Raw genomic sequence first — 19088 nt, forward strand, 5'->3', positions numbered from 1 at the left:
TCAATCAGCATTACCAAGTAAAGCCTATTGTACAAAATGCCTTCGTACTCCAGAAGAACACGCTTATAATGAGCACGATTATGCACACCCAAAAGGGGGCCTTGTTTTTCTTCAAATATGTGCTGAACTAATTAACACGGCTAGTGGCAGCCCCAACTTTGTCCCTTGCCATATCTACATCCCCATGGAGCTCATTCATGACTTCATCACCCTCTACTAGTTTTTCGTTTATAAGTTTATTTTAAGCACCTAATAATTTTGCCTTTCCGATCAAATGTTCGACATTCTGTTCATTCTACTACTTCAGAGCCTGTGCCTGCTCGTAGCCACCGAAGGTTTGCTCTGGGTTGACCTCAAGTTCCTTCAATGACGAGTTCTAATATGTTTTGTAAGAGTCGTTTAGTTGCGTTGATCTTGAGCTCAAATAACGCATTTATTCGTCTAATTGCTTTGCATCTGCTGGTGATTAACTCATTATTTTCTTAAATTCAATCTAGATGGTTTTGAACTACTAGTTCGCATTATTAACATCTGTGTGAATAGAGGTCTAGTCGCTCTAGTTAGATTAGTTTTATTGTATTCTCTGTAACTTTGTTATTGTATCATTAATTTTTCTGCGGAGCTGTTCAAAGCTGTTCTTATATTGGTCCATTGATTTATTTTTAAATTTATATATAAATAATATTATAACTAGTATTTAACTTTTTATTTTAATAATAGTAATTTATTATTATACAAGTTAGGTGCTAATTTTTGGTTCACTCCATAATTTATGGAGGACATTTAGCAGCTCTATAAAAATTAGCTAACGTAAGTGAACCAATTATATCAAAACAGGTTAGAGGACATAATTACAACAATGAAAAATGCAGCTTTGTAATCAGATTCGCTTCCAGCCGCACAGCAAGCAGAAGCAATAAAATAAGCCCTCTTTAATGAGAGAGAATCAGCTATTTAACGATTTATGTCAGAAAATGCTTCCCTAAAAGCAGAATTTTATAAAGAACAACAAGATAGAACCCGTTTCTAATAACTCTACACTGAGCGTGAGAAAAAGTACTAAAAACTCAAAAAAGCTTTCAATGATCAAAAAAATACTCTAGAAAAACATCAAAGTGCCCCAGTTCCACATAACATTGAAAAATATAAAGAAAAATATCTGCAGATTAAACAGGAAAATGACGAACTTCGTAACAAGCTCTCTAGTTAAAAATCATATGCATTTGGTTAGTAATATTCCGAGTTGGAGCTTTAAAATTAAATTAAGTCTGCTGCCGAAAAACTTTCATCTGAACACAATTTGAAAGTTCAGCAACTCTAAAATGAATCTTAAATGCGGCTCAATTAAGCTCTTTTTGAGGGTGATTAGAAGATTTAGAAATACAAAATTTCAGCTGAGAAAAAAATTTCACTGCTCTAGACAGAGCTTTTAAACATCAAGCAAACGTCTTCTCAACATAAATAGCTTGTTTCTGATGACCTCAAAACAACAGAATTTTTAGAATAAAATAATGCAAAATTAGCTCATTTACTAGATCAAGAAAGAAACGAAAAAGCAAATTTGATTTCTAATTTAAAAGAGCTTGAAACATTGAATTCTACTTTAACTAAAAAACACGAAGTTTCTGCTTCTAAAACAGCTAGTTTGACGCATAAATATGCCACGATGCAAAACGAGCTTTCCCGTATTAAAGATGCACTGGAATCCATTTCTGCCTTTTGCTCGTAAAAGTTTGTTCTTTCGACATCAGAAACTGCTTCACTTCTTGCTAAACTATTCAAGTTTTTGGATTATAATTCGCTTAAAAATCAAGTTTCTGCGAATTTAGAAAATTATGTTAAAACGCGTGAAAATGAGTTAAGAAAATAATTTTTGGATGTGATCAGTGATGTTTAGGGGGCTGTTGGAGAGTTAAAATGAAATTTTAAAGTTGAATTGGAGTGAATTTGGTGTTATATCAGTATACAATATTTTAAAAATTAATAAACATTATATCACTTTTTGTCTTAGTACTAAATTAGAATTTAATTTATTATCAAATCATCAAATAAAAATCTGGATCTAACTACCCATTTTCACACTAGCAATCAATGGCGTATATGCCATTATTTAGTAAGTAATGGATAGTATTTTTGTCTAAATTGTTCATTTCGAGCTCCGCTTGTTTGAAGTGTGTTTTACCTAGTTTCTGGGCGATCTAGACGGCCTAGGAGGCTCCTGGGTTTGTCTCACGAGATAGCAATTTAGTGTCGTTAATCGCTAAAATTTGCAGGTTTCCGAAGCATTTTAGCGCTTCGACAGCCTTTTCAACGTCTTCTGCTGTCGAGTTGAGGCGCTTGGCCGCTGCTGTAATTGGTTCCATTTCAATGAAGGACGTGAGGAGGCGGGTTGCGAGTTTATAATAAAAATTTGCCAGCTTCTCGACTCCCTCAGGATTTTGCAGCGGGTCCACCCCAAGAGAAGTGCAGAGGGAGAAAAACTGATTTCTGAACTGTGGTGAATTTTCGATTTCCTTATAGTTTTGGTTGAGGTACTACTACATTTTCTCCTTAATTTAATAATATATGGTTTAAAGCTATTATGTTAGATCTTTGAGGTCTTACTAATTCTGTTCGCGTTCTTCTTCGAATATTGACATTTTTAAAATATAATAAATAAGTATTATATAAATATATAATTTCGTTCCCGTATTATAATGATAAAATCTTTACGCGTTTTGCCTATCAAATCTAGTATCCTATCATTATAGTTAGATATTTAAAGAGTATATACAGCTATTAAATAAAATATATCAGATGATAAACGAGCATAACTTGTCAATAACTTGAAAATATCTCAACAGCATAGATATATTTCTTACGATTATTTTGATTAAACAACATAACTTTTATCTCAGCCTGATAATATAAAAATAGTTTCTGTTAATGATAACACTCCCATTCATGCAAATAATTCACTGCCAATTTTTCCTCTTCATTATGCTTTAACTGAGGATTTCAGATTTAGACGAACTAAAACAGGTCCATATTTTATTCTTTAAAGCACTTCTATATTGTCTTTGAAATTTTTAGCAAAATTTATAGACGCTAATATTGCAGATTTAATACCCTAAATAGGTGTAAATTTCACAGAAAATAACAAAATTCAGGTCGACAAAATTCTTTAGCTTGATAAATGTTTAGCAGCTAAAATACTAGTTAAAGAAGTTAAAAATATGTATATCTAAAAAGATGCAGCAGTGACGCCTGAAAAATAACTTGAAGTTGAAATTGAGTCAAAATTTAGAGAAAAAATCGGCGGAGACACGTTTTTCGAAAAATTCTGTGGTCGCGGATACGAGATTTTCAGCTAAAAATGTTGTAAATTTCAACCTCATGCCAGGTCTTTCAATGGTCTCTTATGTATATGCCCAGGATGCATCTGCGTGGAGAATAGGCCTATGCTTAACGGTAAAACAATTTTGCGAGATTATCGGAACGGAAACGTTATTTCGGGAAAAGTTTATTATAGACAAAATAAAGGTTTTTACTAAGATTAAAGTCCTGCGAAAGACGGGGATCTACTTGTTATCAACGCTTATTAGTGATATCAAATCTAATCATTTACAAATTTAAGTAGCTTTTTAAACTTTTTAAAGCTGGGAATAGCACTCCTAAACTCTGGAAACTCCAATAATTTAGTTATTTTTTGCAGATCTAATTCCTGATCTGTGCATAACTACTCCAAAGTTAAATATTTACTTTTATCTAGCATTCCACTTACATACTTCACGAAATATTTCTAAAAATCATCATTGTTGAGTTTAAGCATATTTTCTCCATCCCCAAGGACAGCACAATTGTACGTATCACATTGCTCACAGTTATTAAGTTAATAATCGAAATCTTCAAATTTTATACCGCAGTCATTGCACTAAAAAATGCAAATTCTTCGTGTCTTTTGCATTAGTTTCTGACCATACAAGAACATAATAAAACTGCTCATATATCGTTTAATATCTTCACCAAGAATAGATTTTCGGCAGATAGGGCACGAGTAATTCATCTAGTTAAGCATTTCATTTTTACAGGATGTGTGAATAAAGTGACCACATTTTGGAACAATATAAGCCATAAATGAGTCCCCAATACAACCAAGACATGCGCTACATTCTTTAGCACAAATATGAACTGCAAATTCGTTTTTACGGATGCATAATTTGCACGTTTTGCAGTGCTAATACTCAGCCTTATCACCACATTGGCAGCGTCCACAGTCTGTACAGTGGAAGAAAGGCTTGGCATTGTGGTCTATGAAACATAGAAATTTACAAATTTCACATGAAATTTTACCGAATTTCTAGTTGCAGAACTAACACTATAAACCAAATTTCTATGTTTTAGCACAGTAGCGGCACCGTACGGTATCTATTTCAAACTTTGGCAGTGTGTGGTCTTCGACCTCGTCATGGCAGTAGCGGCAGCCGTAGAACTTCAAACACGTTACACACTATAGCTCACATCCACTACAGTAATGAGGGCATCCTACAGACGGGATCTCTGAGAAGCGAGCGAAAATACATTACTACAGTGTGAGGTTTTCGAACCAATTAGAATCCAAGTGAAGCGAATTAATAAACGTTTAATCAGGAGGAATTGGGTCATATAATGCTAATGGACAGTGATAATAAACGTGTTTCAGCTGTGTTTCAATCTCCTTTTTCGATTCTGGGGCTAGAACGTCAGAAGGAAAGATTTTTAGTGTGATATATGTTGAATCAAAGCGAGAGGTTGAAAATTTAGGGAATTTAATTATATGAGTTAAAATAATTGTGTTTTAGTGTTCCAGAGAGACGTCAGAGGCATTTGGGAGGTCGTCCATTTTAGGAATGGTGTTAACGAAAGTAAAATATCACTTTTTGAGCATACTTATACTCCGTCCAGGCATACCTTTATTAGCTGTTAGACCGGACTATGGAAGCATTGCATTCATTGATTTCATCCCAAATTGGTTTAAATTATGATTTTAAGATGGGGTTATCTTCTACGTATTTCTTGCTCGTACAGACATAAGAAGCTGATTTCCTGGCATATCTGGTAGTTATTGATGATTAGTTTAATTTGCTTGGTTAAAATTAAATTCCTACTCATACTATTAACCTTATTAGCTTTTTATTGTACCTTGTAATTTTGAGATTATAAGTTTTTCCTAAATTTTATTTTCGATGTTAATTAAGTTTTAAGTGATGGGAAGACTCTTTACACGATATACTTTATCAATTTTATTAAAAAATTTATTAAAATTTAAATGCATATCTGCAAGTTCCCTTGTATTAAATTCTTCTAGAGCGTCTAGTGTTGGTTAATGGATTCTACTATTTACTAAACGTTGCCAAAGTTGTTTCGATTATTATTCTAGTTTTAAAATTTAGATCTACCTTTTTTCTAGCATATTCTGCTAGTTTTTATCTAGTCTTACAAACATTTGCATAATTGTACCTGATCTAAGTGTTAAGCTATCAGACAAATATAAATTTGCCGCTTATCTATATCGTGAAGCTAAAATTGGATCATCAGACCCAATAATTAATTGTCTATCTTTAGTGTACATCCGACCTCCTGGAGATGAAAATAGATCATTACCATTCTATTATAAGGTTTCAATATTAGTAGTTTCAGGAATACTCACATCAGTCAAATTATTATAGAGTGGTGTATTATTTAATAGTTAATCGTTTTATTAGTAAATTTAGCCAGATGGAGATATTAATGTACTATTAATTTATACCAATAAATCGTTTTGTTAATTAAAGATGGCATTATTACTTTAATTTTTCTCAACTAGATTTTCTATATTCTATATTTCAGAATGCACTACTCTCTAACCATCATTGCAAATGCAATGACCACCTGGGGAAGGAGCATGATAATTATATTTTACTGGCTCAGTAAATCCCATAATACTGTTATGATTAATTTATGAATCGTTTATTTTGTTTGTATCCATGTTTTAAATATTAATACTGTTATTATTATCTTAATTTGGTTTACTACCACAATTAGAAGAATTATTAACCTTATTACGAACATTAGTATTATTTAGTTCAGTATTTTGAAGTTCTCTGCTATTATTGGTATCACCTGAGTATTAGATATTATCTATATGTTAGTGTAAGTGACTGATTATCTTTTCTTTATTTCCATTATTGATAATCTTGGTATTTGCTTTTTGTTTATTACTCTAGTTTTTTATTTAAACAAGTTACTATCTACTGTCATATTGATCTGATTTTTTCAAACATCTTTTAGTACGTTCCAAATCATAATCTGTGAAACTTCCTTTTTTAATGCCACCATTTTTAGATTTTGTATGAATTTTATCATCTATTATAAAATTTGAGTTAATATTTTACCTTATAAACTTATCGTACTTTAAACTATGATCTTATATTTCAATACTATCATTATTTGTATCAAAATTTACTTCTCTAACATTTAATGTTTTGGCTCCGGCTGTTAGTGCTTTTTAAGTATCACTTATAATCTAAACAGCTTTTAAATTTTCTAATGACTCTATTGAATTTCGGCCCAGTTGATTCACTAAAGCAGTTAATTATTCCTAGCTAGAATCTTTCACATTTCCACCTGATAAAGACATTTAATTAATTGCAAATGATTGATTGGTTCTTGTAGGAGAAGCTGTTGATTGCGGAACAGTAGCATGTTATTATTAGTGTGTAAATATTTTAGGATCATAATAATTATCACGACCATCTGTCTATATGAATTTATGAATGGGATTTTTAAAATGTTGTTAATAAACTGACAGTTACTCTTTATAAGATTCTAAAAGATTTATTGAGTCCCCTGAATCTAGTAAATTCATTTTTTACATATCTATCAAGGTTTAAGTAGTTTATACTTTGTTATATTTTAGTGGAGAAAATTTAAGCTAAATCTATTCTATAGTTAAATATAAAACATTATCTGCAGCTACTTGGTCTGGATCATCACCATACATATCAAGCCTGGCTGCGAATAATCGAATTATCTGTTCTTATTTAGTTATTTAATTAGTTAGATTTGTGACCTTTTCGTCATCCTCAGTAAGATTATTTGTTACGGTGACATATTTATTTTACAAGATTACATAGGCCTATTTAATTTTATCTAGCTCTTTTATAGTTCTGTCTAGATATTCATTGGAGTTAGAAAATATTTCCAATTAGCCTTTCATTTTTGCATTTTCTGCCTCTAAATTACCATTCCGAATAGCTACAGTTTTGAATCGATCGTTTAGGCCGCTGACGCTATTTTTAAACTCGGAAGCTTCGTTGATATCTTTGAGAAAATCGGGGCTGTACATAACTCCGGTCCTCCTTTTCCCCATAATTTGCTCTTTCAGCAGAGAGATTCGCTTCCTCATATTTTGCTGCTCATTTAGGTTCTTGACTTTCTGGGTATCCGCCAGCTGCTGAAACTTGTCACTTTCGGTCGATTTCGTGATCAGTTCGACGATGAGGTAGTCGTTGATCTCCGTTATTTCTGCTAGGATCTGCCTGCAGAGCATGGCCACCTTTTCCTCGGCCGATATCAGCTCGGTGGTCGTGTACCCATTAATAACCTTTAGAATCTGGTCGAACATGACTTCTATCTTGGGCTTGAAAATAGGGTACAAGTTCTTGGGTGCGAGGTGATCCGTCTCAGGGTTGCAGTTCAGCTCCTGCTCAAATAGCACATAGACTGGCCGTTTTTCAAAAACTAACGCTGTTTAGTGCTTAGATTTCTCGACAATTTCAGCGAACTAATTTATCATTGATTCTTTAATTTCATCTATACACTTTTTTATCAGTTTGTGCAAAAGCGAATAGTCTTTCTTATTAGACTCAATGTTAAGGTTCCCAAAATCTATCATAAGTTAGTGAATATCCAGTGTATTTTCAAAAAATTCCGTATTTTCAATGAATTCATTTATCTGATTCATGTAGAACTACTCGTATTATAATTTATTTATATCCTTTATCTATATTTTACGTAAAAATTTATTATATTGTATCTTATAATTGATAGCATAGAATTTAATATTAATTTAAACTATTTAATTCTACAATAATACTTAAAATTATTTAATATGTCATATATTATCATTATTAAACTTTTCCCTTTAAAACAATTAATAATAACTAAACGAGACATAAATTTGTTAGTGGTTATATTATTTGGTAGAGTAAGATTAAATGATACATAAAATATTGATAATATTTTTTCAGTGATTTGTTTATAGTTTTAATAAATTTTATTCTACTAAAAATTATTGTATAACGGTAAAAAGCTGGTTAATACTATCTTATAAATATTGATTTTTATTGATGCAATGATGAGTTTATAGATTATAATAAAAATTACTTTTTAATTCATATTCTAGGATATTCCAGATAATAGTTCTTCAACGTTTGTTTTATTCTATTATTTACTAATCAAATGAATTTAAATCCAATTTAACTAATATTTCTCAACATATAATAATGTATATTAAAAATATCATATTTTAAGAATATTAAGAGTTTATTAATATATATTATTTTTATTTATTACCATTTTCATTATTTAACTTCAGCGTTTTCTACCTTTCTGCCTGGCAATACTTCCAAAACAGCTTCCTTCAAATCACCATTCTCATTGAGCTTCGTCATCATCTCAAAGATATGATTGACTGCTATAATTTAGCTACTTTTTAGCTGCGCGAACTACTTCAAGTTAATCTTCACAGACGGTATTCCGAGCTCATTCGCTCTGTTCAAGGCAGCATTTTTATGCCTATTTCTATCCACTAATCCACCGATAATATAAATTTTTGAAACATCAAAGCTGGAAATCTCGGTTTCAGCATCCCCGGAGAGGTAAATATACGGTACATCCTGCCCGTTTTCACGCAAACCTTTAATCTCCTCATCGAGAGAATTCTATGAAATATCAGCATCCCAGTTACTAAATCCTTCAATTGCAGACATGGTATATATATCATTATTATATTACTTGATCATCAGTTTACAAGGTTTTAATGCTTTTAGAGAAAGTGAATAAGAAATAAGCATTTACAGCCTTAGTGATTTTATTTCAGATGGAGTCATTAGAGCATTATATGCTAAATCAATACACATGAAAGGAGCTTTACTTAGCCTATTTTTTGATAATTATTTATGGTTTCGCTTCTCTTCAATTTTTGCATTTTTGTATTCAAAATGTTCTTAGTCATACTTTAATAGTTCTTAAGGGGTCATAGTTTGTATTAATAATTATCTGCGTTCTAATTTAGCAGTATCCTTTTGGTATTTTTCAAGTTAACGTTATTCTTTCCAGGAAAGCATTTTATATTTACTTATATAAAAATATAATGTAATATTTCATTTATATTTATTATTTTCACCTTCTTGAAGCAGCCCTGAAAAATTAGTACATGGAATAATATAGCTATTTTTCATTAATATACTACCAGGATTTATCACACTATTGCATCCAATTTAAGCTCCATCACCAAGTAAAGCGCCAAATTTTTGTAGACCAGTATCTATTCCTTAAACTCGTATTGTTTTCTTATCAAGTCTAACATTGCTTATCACAGCGCCTGCACCCAAATGTGCATAATTACCTAATATAGAATCACCAATGTAGCTTAAATGAGGAACTTGTACATTTTCAAATAGAATTGAGTTTTTTATTTCTACAGATTGCCCAATAATTGAATTTTTTAGTATGATTGCATTCCCACGAACATATGCAAAGGCTCTAATTTCAACATTATCTCCTATATAAACTGGATGCTCTATACATGCAAGTGGTGATATTTTAGCAGAAGGAGAAATAAATGACTGATTATTTATAAAATGATTAGAAATTTATATAAGAAATTCGTGTGGATAATGCGAATCTTCAAAAATTGGAAATTAAATTTTAAATGCATTAAGATTATTGATAAGTTGATGTACTTTAAGCATTTTTGAGATAATATATATTATATAGTAATACTATCAAATAGTTCTTTCTTCGTTCCACTTTAATGGAAATTGTTTAATCGACGAATGAACCAAGCTTATAGTAGAAAGGTGAAGCATTAAACTTATAATTTTAACTATTTTCAGATTTAACTAATATTAGAATGTTAATTGAGCCTATAAGAGAGATTTCATGTAGACTTCCTATGATAGAGATTGATTAATTTTAGTCAGTAGAAGATTAAATTTTAATCAATTAAAAATTTACTAATTAAATACAGTAATTACAAGAGCTTGAATTATAATTACTTGTAAGGTTTGATATTTAGACAGAGGATGATATGTATAAATTACTCTAACCATATTAAAAATAGACAGATTTAAAAATAATATAACAACCAGTTCAGACATAAGTAAACTACGCATTAATGAATTAATTTAAGCTCGTAAAGCGCTCTTAATAAAATACATTAAATTATAGCATAATAGGATCAGGCAATACGAAGGAAGTATAAGATGCGGCAGGATAAGTTAGATTTGAAAAAGTTTAGACGATTATTAAAGAATACCCAGGTATATATGATGATTCAGTATTTTTCTCAAATATATTAAAGTTATCATCAGCATAATCAGGAAACTTAGATGAAATCAAAAAGCTGTAGGGATTAGTTCTCTAACGCCGTAAGTTATAAAAAGAATACGTTATTGGGAATAAAAATAAATCAATTGATACTGCAACAATATTCAAAAAAATTGTTGGGTTTGTTGATAAAAAACATACGGGAAATGATTAAGAGTTTATTGAAATAATTAAAAAATCAATTTTTGGTTAGTGATTCATTTTCTAGTAATATTGTTTGCAGACTATGGTTATTATTTTTATTTTAATATTTCTTCAAATGATTTTCTTAAATTCCCAGTTAATGGCCGTTTGTTTTTAGTATCAATACACTCAAGCATAACACCAGGAATAAGTTTTTATGAAGTTCCAAATTCCATAAAATCTTCTTCCTAAATAACATCATCTTCTGAGTGCTCCTCTTAGTGTAATGAATTGTTAAGAGTTTACTTATTTTCATCAGTTTGTTCCAGATACTAATAAGGCGATGTTAATACATTTAACTGTTAGGTATTAGGACTTATTTCCAGGCAATCAATATTTTGTTTTGTCAATGTTTACATATACACTGTTTAAGTTAACGAAAGACTATCCTCTAATTATTTACCTTCTTTAATAGTGACATCCACTTCTGGCTCATCATCAAAATCATCAGTATTATCATACTAATGAACATACAAAACGTCATCTTCTGTTTCTATAGTTTTTTCTAATGTAGGTTTTGTTTAGATGATAGAATCTTGTTCTAATATTAACGTTTATGAACAAAGTATTACAGAATTTGGTTGATAACAAACCTTTTATAACGTTTCATTCTAGTTATCAGTATTAATTTTATATTCTGCCATAATAATAGTATCAGACTCAGCATGCAGCGTGTCATCTAGTTATTGCATGTTGGTTTTTAATTTTTCTTAATTGATTTACTAAGCAATAACATGCACCTGCCTAATAATCCCATATGTAAGATCATTCATCGATGCAGCGTTATCAAAGTCATCTGAGCCATTTTATTAGAGATTAATATTTTCCGTATCTTGAAGATGTTCAGGTTCCATTTAAATTTATACAGGCATTGATTATTATTATCTATCAAAAATTTTCATATCTGTGTAATTTTACTTAATTTTATTTACTTGCTGAGTTTCGTTGAGAATACCAAGTGTAAGATTATTGACTGTTACAGATTTATTTAATTCTGTATTATCACTTAAGATAACTTCTTATATAACTTTGACATCTTGCTTAGTACTTTGTATTTCAGTAGGTTTGAATATTATTTTTTTAATTTTCTATTCTAATATTTTATTCTGCTTATAGACTGGTTTAGAGTGATTTGTAAAATTTACGAAAAGCTGTTAAATTCGTGATCCATGAGTATTCACTTCGTTATTTTCATTAATCGATTCAGTTAATATGATGCTAGACCGTTAGGCTAATTTTTAAGGTATTGGCTTCATTAAAAATTTTGTTAACATATATTATATAATATAATAATCATATATCATCTCCAGCATCAGCCTCATCAAGTGGCTCTTCTTCTTCATCACCATCTACACTACATGCCAGCAAAAATTGAATCTTCCCACCATCTCCAAATTCATAGCAAACCACAGCAGGGCTTCCGCCAGCAAGTTCGATTCTGACATCGTTTGCCAGACTTGCTGCTTTACTAAAGAGAATGAAGTATCTTAAAGTAAATTTTAAATCTACATCTTACTTAACACTGATGCTAGCACCACCTTCACCATCATCTTTAGCATTCCCTACTGTAATTGCAGCATTAGATTCTTCCCCTGTAACCTCAAAAATGGCAGTTGAATCAGAACTTGAAGAAGATATTCTGACGACAGACCCTAACGCCGAAAGGTCACGTACTAGTGTGGCGAATCTGCTAGAATTTAGACTAATGACACTATCTGGCGCAAATTTATCCGCTGAAAGTTGCTCAGAGTCGGCTCTGGTAAGTCTAAGAACAAAGTTCATGGTCTACCTAAATTTTTAAGATTCCACAAGAATTTCAATTTAGTCAGGTTAGGAAGAACGTTGAGAAAGAGTTACGGTATCATTTGTATCGCAAAATTTTATTAATTTAACAAAAGATGCGAGCCTAAGAGAAATCTAGGTAGCTTGATTACAGCGAAATTGTGAAAAATAGGTATCAGGAAGAGCGAGAGATACAAGGCAAATACGAGTTTCGTCAACTGCGTCTACAAAAAGTCCATTTGGTGTGATATTGAAAACACAATCTTTCATAAGACCAGATATAGTATCCAGTATCTTTTTAAGAGTATTTGCCTCTGGAAAGCATATTTAGAAATTAATTGTGTCAACCATTAATAATGAAGAGGAGTGTGAAAAAATTGGAGAGGTTATTACTATAGATAATAATATAATATTTATAACATTAGGGCGTATAAGAGTATTAATAAATTAGTTTTATATATAAATAATATAGATAATAAGTTTAGGCTTGAAAGGGCAATAGGTAAAATAACATTTTAACAAGTCTACAGGCAAGATTCCTTATAAAATAATTTTTTAATATAATAGTTTATGAATAGTTATACCATTTATATAACTACAAAAGTATTTAACCTGTAATTTAATTTTCTTCTTAATATTATTATTACCAGATAATTATTTGTTGTTTAAAGGTAAACTATAAAGATTTCTTGTTATAATAAAGATCTTAAGTTAATATTTAAACTGATATTTCATGAAGACTTTAGATAGTATATGAATTTTCAAATATTATAGAAAATTAATTTTTTTTGAAGTATCATAAATTATGCATTGATCAAAATTATAACTAATTACCTAGAAAGTAGTTAAATCACACAAACGCAAACAAAACCCAAAACCAACTTATAACTACAGCATATAAACCAATTAAAACTCTATCTAAGTCCCAACCATACATAAACTACTTGCTAATCGAAAAACACCCTAAAAACCCACCAACCAGACTATATATATGGCCACCTAAAAATCTAGTAAAAATCCAACTAATTGCTATAGGTACACTACCATATACTAATACTGAGAAAACACCATAAAATTCCACAGATTTTTAGCCCTGAGTTAAAAATAATATAAAAATTCTAAAAATAACGCTACCATAAAATAAACTACCAAAGAATTAAGGTACTGCTTTTGAGAAACAAAACAATATCATAAGAACTGGAAGTGCTAAAATCATTTCTGGAGCAGAAGCTACATCTTATGTTAGCTTGAAGAAGGGTAAAATACCCAATAGTTTTTTACCTATTAATGAAAAATCAACGCCTAATTCTTACAAGATAGGATTATTTCTTAGGTCTATTTCATTTTATTGCGGAGACTGTGATGCTTCTGCATCAAAATGAAATTATTATGCTACTTGCTTTGCAGGTTATGGTTTCTCTTCGACTGGTGGTGCAAAATCTGAAGCATTTACTAAATATGACATTTTAGAAGTTTTATACAACCATATATAAATATATAATATTTAATAAATCATTCATTTATTCCTTACAATATCTATAATTATGTCTTTTATATCTCTTTTAGTAATGCATTGCGTTTAACTCGATTAAGATAAACCTTTTCTTTAATAATACTTGGCAATCCATTATTTTACTTACTTTATTTGTGTATGCAACTGGTTACTACTTATGCTTTCTAATAAACAGATCGCAATGCAAAAATCTTTCTATGATATAGATTGATTTTGTTTTTTAATTAAATATTCAACGAATGTGCTAATTCTAAATCTTCATCAATAATTCTAGGTGACTCTGTAAAATCATTTCCAGATAGTTTAACTAGTAGTTATTCAAAATCTAGTGGTTCTAAGTGTTCTTCATTATATTTATTACTTTTCACCAAATTTTCAGGACTATCTTTTAACTTTTACTTGATAGCAATACAAGATTCTCTAATAACAGATAACTGATTGTATGCATATGTAACTGAGTCAATATTTATATTATCAACTGTGTTATTGTCAGATAATATAATTGGTAATGTAAGTAAATTAATTTCTTGAAAATATATAATTTCCTTATCATAAATAAAAAATGTGCCACTATCAAATTTGTTTACAAAATTATTAGCTTCTTACAAAGAATTAATATTTACTTGGTATTAATCATTATGCGTAGTTTGGAGATTGAATTTTGAATAATCATCAAAAATAAATTATAATTACTTTATTTACACTACTACTTATTCTAATTAGTTAAGTTTATATTTTTCCAAAATTGCTAAATAAAATGGGCACTCTTCACTTTATTTTAAATCACTAACCTATTATATGTTGTACTATATTATTTTGGAAATAAACAACTGGTTACAATTGATCCCAAGTACAAATAAATTTGCAAACGTAGAAACCATAGAATCATAGTTATAAGTAGTTTAAATATTTCGTTCAATACTCTCTTTAAAAGTAAAAGATTTTTATAATTATTAACAAGTTAAATAATCTTAAATTTAGAGTGAAATTTCTTCATCTTTTTCAGGTAATTCATTTTAACAGAATACTGAAATACTATTACCAAGTATTTGGTAAGTCTCTTAATTCTAACATAGTTCTATAACCAAATTTGCTAATGAATCTAAAGATTGATAGCTTTTGACGAAAATAGTTTCTAACTTAGTTTCTCCAAAAAAGAAATTCGCTTTAACTATTTAATAGCTTTTGATATTATTCTTAAGAATATAATTAAAAATAAAACCTTTATAAGTATAAAATAGCAGTTGACTTATGATTTATTGAATTGTTTATAAAAATTTTTATTAAAGAGGAGGGAATATAAATCTTTGAAGCTTTTGCTCAGGACGACACACCTAGGAAGTATCAAATCCTTATTTTAATATATAATAATATTAGACAAAATTTAAAGAACTAGGTAGGAGAACACAGTTTTTTTATTTGGCAGCTGTTCTCATTGTTAATTATTCACATGTTTAAGGAAAAAAATTGATTACATAAAAGTTATTTTATAGTGCAAAGTATGATGATTAAATAATTTAGTTAAAACTCCAAGTTGACCCTAATGCAAATTTATATGATATTTATATACAAATTGGTCCGAATTCGATTAAATAGGTATTAATATAATTTGTAGATATTGCGTCTAAAAGTTATTCTTGTATGGCCTATTCGAATAACTATTTCATCACTAACGCTTTGCCAGTGCATTACGTAAATGGATTTTAAAGCACATTTATAAATTCAGCTTGGCTTAATTTTCCAGACAGAATAATATATTATACATAATTTTAATCTTCATAGCCTAATATTGAATCTCTAGACACTTTTAATTTTGGGATAAGCTATTGGTAATAAATATTTTTTGAAGTGTTACCAAGACTATTAATATAGGTAAGAATATTTTATGCAGATTTGGCTTGCTTTCCAACATCCTCAAAAAACTGCTAATATGGTTTTTATTCAATAATTGCCTAAAATAGATTGTTTGGCTCTTTCTCAGATAAAATATTGTACTATACTTTTTAATCTAGATCGGTAGCGGTTAAACCAAAAGATGTAGTTAAATTTTTATAAAATTTAAGAAGTAAATTAACAATTTCTTTAGTTGAGTTCATCAAAACCGCCATGTGTAGAGGCGTTATTTTTCCAGGAAACAGAAAATATATACCTTAGGAGTGGTATCTTTATATTAATTTAAAATTTTGGTCACGTAAAGCTTATACCAAAGGATGAGGACTTTATGTTTGAATATAAATATCTTAAATTGTCATTTTAATTATATATTTTATTTATATATTAATTAGTATATAAAAATGAATGAAGATTCTATGTAAATTTCAATTCCAGTAAATTAGGTATTAGACGCACATGCATAGCAGGCTATAATATAAAAATAGGCTTCGCATCTAGCAGCATAACGTTTTCTTTAAACAAACAATGCCCGTCCTACAAAATTGTTACTGTAGCAAACATAAGCATTTATTAAGAAGTAGTATCCTAAACCTTAAATCGAATAAAAATTTATTAATGATGAATATATTGCAAGCATTTCATTTAAATAAAAAAATAGTTAAAAGAATTAAAAAGAACTGCCACATATTGATACAAAGCCTTCACCAATTCGAAAAACTATTGGACAGCAAAAGTCAATGCTCTAATAAATTTATGATATCGACAAGCAACCAAAACCAGAAGTTCCAAAAATATGTTAACTTAATTATCATGATCAATAAAATGGGAGAATTTCTGGATTTCTGCTTTAAACTTTAGCATTGGATAACAAATTTGACGAAACTGAAACGGAGAAGAACTAATTAAATTATTAGCAAATAGGGACCCAAGATTAAATTATAATGTAAGAGATTTAGTAAAAAGTTAGTTAAGTAAGTTAAAATGACACAGTTTGGTGTGTTGGTGGACTTTCTATGTTTGAAATTTTAAATCGATTCATAATGAATTAGTAAAACCCTATATTACAGCTGAAGAAACCAATTGCTCCATTTAACGAAAGCAGATAAAAAGTTGTATAATTAGCCAAAAAGATAACCAAAGAAAAAATTATAGTCTGTGAATAAATAATAGATAAATATAGTTATATTTGTTTTCCCGTGTTATTTAATGATATATTTCCTAACTTATTTTACTAAGTTTTGTAAATTTTTGAAATTGAGGAATAGTTTTCAATTAATTAATATTTTAAGATGAGAACTCTGAAAAAGTTTAAAGATTTAAACTAAAAATAGGAAATATAAGATATGGTATAGGAAATTAAAAAAATTATCATAGATAAATTTTAAACCGATGTTGACTAGATAATTAAAGATATAATTGAATTAGGATATGTGAAGTTATAATCATAAGCGGGAGTTATTTTGAAGAGTTATTATGATAAAAATATAAAAATTTAAGCTCCAACAAGTATTAATAGCAATGATTTCGTTACTTGCTCTATGGATGAAAGGTTAGAAGTCGATACCTCAATTTTAGATGTTCTTAGATATTTAGAAGGCTTTAATACATCATTTTAATTCAAAAATATATCACCTTAAAAAATTATATCTAAGCTGATATCAAAACCAGTCGCAGAACTGGCTCTTATTATGTCTTAAATTTTCGAATTTTACTATATTGGCCCATTAGATCAGGAAGCCTATAACTTGTAATATTCCTTGAAATCTTCATTCAACGAAAAACATACAACATCAGCAGCCCAGAAAACCATTACACTTATTTAAACCTTCAAAGATTAAAACTAAACAACCCCCTTTTAGCTTCTAACCGAGGCGATTGAAGACACTTAAATCTACAATATGCACTCCCATAAAGACTTAATAACAAAACTAAGGGAGAAACTTGAAGAAATTTAGTAAATAAAAACGACTAATATAGCATCTAATATTGGTTCCTCGAAATTTGTTAAATTTTTAGTTGATAATAACACTCCGCAGTCGCTGTCACCATAGCGCTTTCGTGAGGTCAGAACGGATTTTTTGAGTAAGTATACTCCAACCCAGCTCTCAAATTCTTAACTTGCTAAGGAGCTTCCATATTGTCTTTTAGCTAGTATTGTGGCAAGCATTAAAGCTGTTGAAGAGAAGTTCGCTGTCGTATTAAATAGTCAAATAGGACGAATTTTAGAGTAAAAATTCGTGGATTAAATCTGGAAAATAGTTGATCGATCAGGTGTATTAAAGCGGAGTTTAATAGATTTGTATGGATGATTATTAAAGATCATTATGATTTAGAATATGTGTTAATTACTAGTTAATTTTACAGTTACTGCACTAATTGGTGTATTTTTAAACTATTCATTTAGTAGTAAGGATAATTTAATAGATTCTTAGTATTTTTAGAGAAAGTTATAGAAAATATTTTAATATATTTTTTATCTGAGATATGCTAATATAGTTATTACAGTAAGTTATTTTGTTCATATATGGATTAGTATTCTTTATATAACATAGTTATTCTTAATAATTTGTAATGTGATTAGCTAATAGAAATAATATGTGGTGGCTAAATTTGAAGTTATAGATTAAACTACTTTCTACTAACATCCAGTATGATTGATTTATATTATTTAATATTTTAGTAAGTATTCAGATAAATATCAAAATAAATACACTATTAGATTTTATTATACCGTGCTTACTTAATAAAGAGAACTGCGAAGATTAAATGAAGTAATAAACTCAATCAAATTTTATTGTCTATTTTTATGGAATTATTGCTGCTTGTTATACTACAAAGTAATCACTACTCTTATAAACTGGTAGGTCAAGGTCATAAAAATCGGTAATTTTTAACTTTGGATCAAAATAAAAATACTCTTAGTGCTTACTCATTTCGTTAAATGCTTTGTATGCTTTGTGTTATTTTTCAAATTATTGCCCATCTGGAGTTACCCAAAGGTTACCTACTCGCTTAACTCGTGAAAATGCTTTTTTACGGAGTTCTTGGGTGCTGATTGTTGTTTCATTTAAATAAAAATCTGAAACTTTGGGTACAAATGACATTT

At 29.4% G+C, this 19088-nt stretch overlaps 15 protein-coding genes across 15 annotated transcripts; 4 read left to right on the forward strand and 11 right to left on the reverse strand. All coding sequences in view use genetic code 6, as the record gives it.

Annotated features, from left to right (window-relative positions):
- Window positions 1-4: 4 nt before the first annotated feature.
- Window positions 5-652, reverse strand: SS50377_25343 (SNARE protein; the record flags this gene model as incomplete). Its single annotated transcript, XM_067909175.1, has 1 exon — window positions 5-652. The coding sequence occupies one exon, from the start codon at window positions 650-652 to the stop codon at window positions 5-7; it is 648 nt and encodes a 215-aa protein (XP_067763996.1).
- Window positions 653-772: 120 nt separating this feature from the next.
- SS50377_25344 (uncharacterized protein) lies at window positions 773-1921 on the forward strand (the record flags this gene model as incomplete). Its single annotated transcript, XM_067909176.1, has 1 exon — window positions 773-1921. One exon carries the CDS (start codon window positions 773-775, stop codon window positions 1919-1921), a length of 1149 nt encoding a protein of 382 aa, XP_067763997.1.
- Window positions 1922-2036: 115 nt separating this feature from the next.
- SS50377_25345 (Vacuolar-sorting protein SNF8) lies at window positions 2037-2639 on the reverse strand (the record flags this gene model as incomplete). Its single annotated transcript, XM_067909177.1, has 1 exon — window positions 2037-2639. The coding sequence occupies one exon, from the start codon at window positions 2637-2639 to the stop codon at window positions 2037-2039; it is 603 nt and encodes a 200-aa protein (XP_067763998.1).
- Window positions 2640-2696: 57 nt separating this feature from the next.
- Window positions 2697-3587, forward strand: SS50377_25346 (uncharacterized protein; the record flags this gene model as incomplete). Its single annotated transcript, XM_067909178.1, has 1 exon — window positions 2697-3587. One exon carries the CDS (start codon window positions 2697-2699, stop codon window positions 3585-3587), a length of 891 nt encoding a protein of 296 aa, XP_067763999.1.
- Window positions 3588-3589: 2 nt separating this feature from the next.
- SS50377_25347 (CHY zinc finger domain-containing protein) lies at window positions 3590-4861 on the reverse strand (the record flags this gene model as incomplete). The annotated part of the gene is made up of 1 exon (XM_067909179.1): window positions 3590-4861. The coding sequence occupies one exon, from the start codon at window positions 4859-4861 to the stop codon at window positions 3590-3592; it is 1272 nt and encodes a 423-aa protein (XP_067764000.1).
- Window positions 4862-4891: 30 nt separating this feature from the next.
- On the reverse strand, window positions 4892-7894 carry SS50377_25348 (uncharacterized protein; the record flags this gene model as incomplete). Its single annotated transcript, XM_067909180.1, has 1 exon — window positions 4892-7894. The coding sequence occupies one exon, from the start codon at window positions 7892-7894 to the stop codon at window positions 4892-4894; it is 3003 nt and encodes a 1000-aa protein (XP_067764001.1).
- A 685-nt stretch (window positions 7895-8579) lies between these two features.
- On the reverse strand, window positions 8580-9347 carry SS50377_25349 (tRNA (guanine9-N1)-methyltransferase; the record flags this gene model as incomplete). The annotated part of the gene is made up of 1 exon (XM_067909181.1): window positions 8580-9347. One exon carries the CDS (start codon window positions 9345-9347, stop codon window positions 8580-8582), a length of 768 nt encoding a protein of 255 aa, XP_067764002.1.
- Window positions 9348-9383: 36 nt separating this feature from the next.
- On the reverse strand, window positions 9384-9974 carry SS50377_25350 (UDP-N-acetylglucosamine diphosphorylase; the record flags this gene model as incomplete). The annotated part of the gene is made up of 1 exon (XM_067909182.1): window positions 9384-9974. One exon carries the CDS (start codon window positions 9972-9974, stop codon window positions 9384-9386), a length of 591 nt encoding a protein of 196 aa, XP_067764003.1.
- A 62-nt stretch (window positions 9975-10036) lies between these two features.
- SS50377_25351 (uncharacterized protein) lies at window positions 10037-10807 on the forward strand (the record flags this gene model as incomplete). Its single annotated transcript, XM_067909183.1, has 1 exon — window positions 10037-10807. The coding sequence occupies one exon, from the start codon at window positions 10037-10039 to the stop codon at window positions 10805-10807; it is 771 nt and encodes a 256-aa protein (XP_067764004.1).
- A 1-nt stretch (window position 10808) lies between these two features.
- SS50377_25352 (uncharacterized protein) lies at window positions 10809-12050 on the reverse strand (the record flags this gene model as incomplete). Its single annotated transcript, XM_067909184.1, has 1 exon — window positions 10809-12050. The coding sequence occupies one exon, from the start codon at window positions 12048-12050 to the stop codon at window positions 10809-10811; it is 1242 nt and encodes a 413-aa protein (XP_067764005.1).
- A 37-nt stretch (window positions 12051-12087) lies between these two features.
- SS50377_25353 (Proliferating cell nuclear antigen) lies at window positions 12088-12927 on the reverse strand (the record flags this gene model as incomplete). The annotated part of the gene is made up of 1 exon (XM_067909185.1): window positions 12088-12927. One exon carries the CDS (start codon window positions 12925-12927, stop codon window positions 12088-12090), a length of 840 nt encoding a protein of 279 aa, XP_067764006.1.
- Window positions 12928-13426: 499 nt separating this feature from the next.
- SS50377_25354 (Transmembrane domain-containing protein) lies at window positions 13427-14041 on the reverse strand (the record flags this gene model as incomplete). Its single annotated transcript, XM_067909186.1, has 1 exon — window positions 13427-14041. One exon carries the CDS (start codon window positions 14039-14041, stop codon window positions 13427-13429), a length of 615 nt encoding a protein of 204 aa, XP_067764007.1.
- Window positions 14042-14088: 47 nt separating this feature from the next.
- SS50377_25355 (uncharacterized protein) lies at window positions 14089-16341 on the reverse strand (the record flags this gene model as incomplete). The annotated part of the gene is made up of 1 exon (XM_067909187.1): window positions 14089-16341. One exon carries the CDS (start codon window positions 16339-16341, stop codon window positions 14089-14091), a length of 2253 nt encoding a protein of 750 aa, XP_067764008.1.
- A 42-nt stretch (window positions 16342-16383) lies between these two features.
- On the forward strand, window positions 16384-18291 carry SS50377_25356 (uncharacterized protein; the record flags this gene model as incomplete). The annotated part of the gene is made up of 1 exon (XM_067909188.1): window positions 16384-18291. The coding sequence occupies one exon, from the start codon at window positions 16384-16386 to the stop codon at window positions 18289-18291; it is 1908 nt and encodes a 635-aa protein (XP_067764009.1).
- Window positions 18292-18762: 471 nt separating this feature from the next.
- SS50377_25357 (uncharacterized protein) lies at window positions 18763-19086 on the reverse strand (the record flags this gene model as incomplete). The annotated part of the gene is made up of 1 exon (XM_067909189.1): window positions 18763-19086. One exon carries the CDS (start codon window positions 19084-19086, stop codon window positions 18763-18765), a length of 324 nt encoding a protein of 107 aa, XP_067764010.1.
- Window positions 19087-19088: the final 2 nt, after the last annotated feature.

Source organism: Spironucleus salmonicida, chromosome 5 (assembly GCF_000497125.1).
Source record: "Spironucleus salmonicida strain ATCC 50377 chromosome 5, whole genome shotgun sequence".
NCBI classification, from domain to species: Eukaryota; Fornicata; order Diplomonadida; family Hexamitidae; genus Spironucleus; species Spironucleus salmonicida.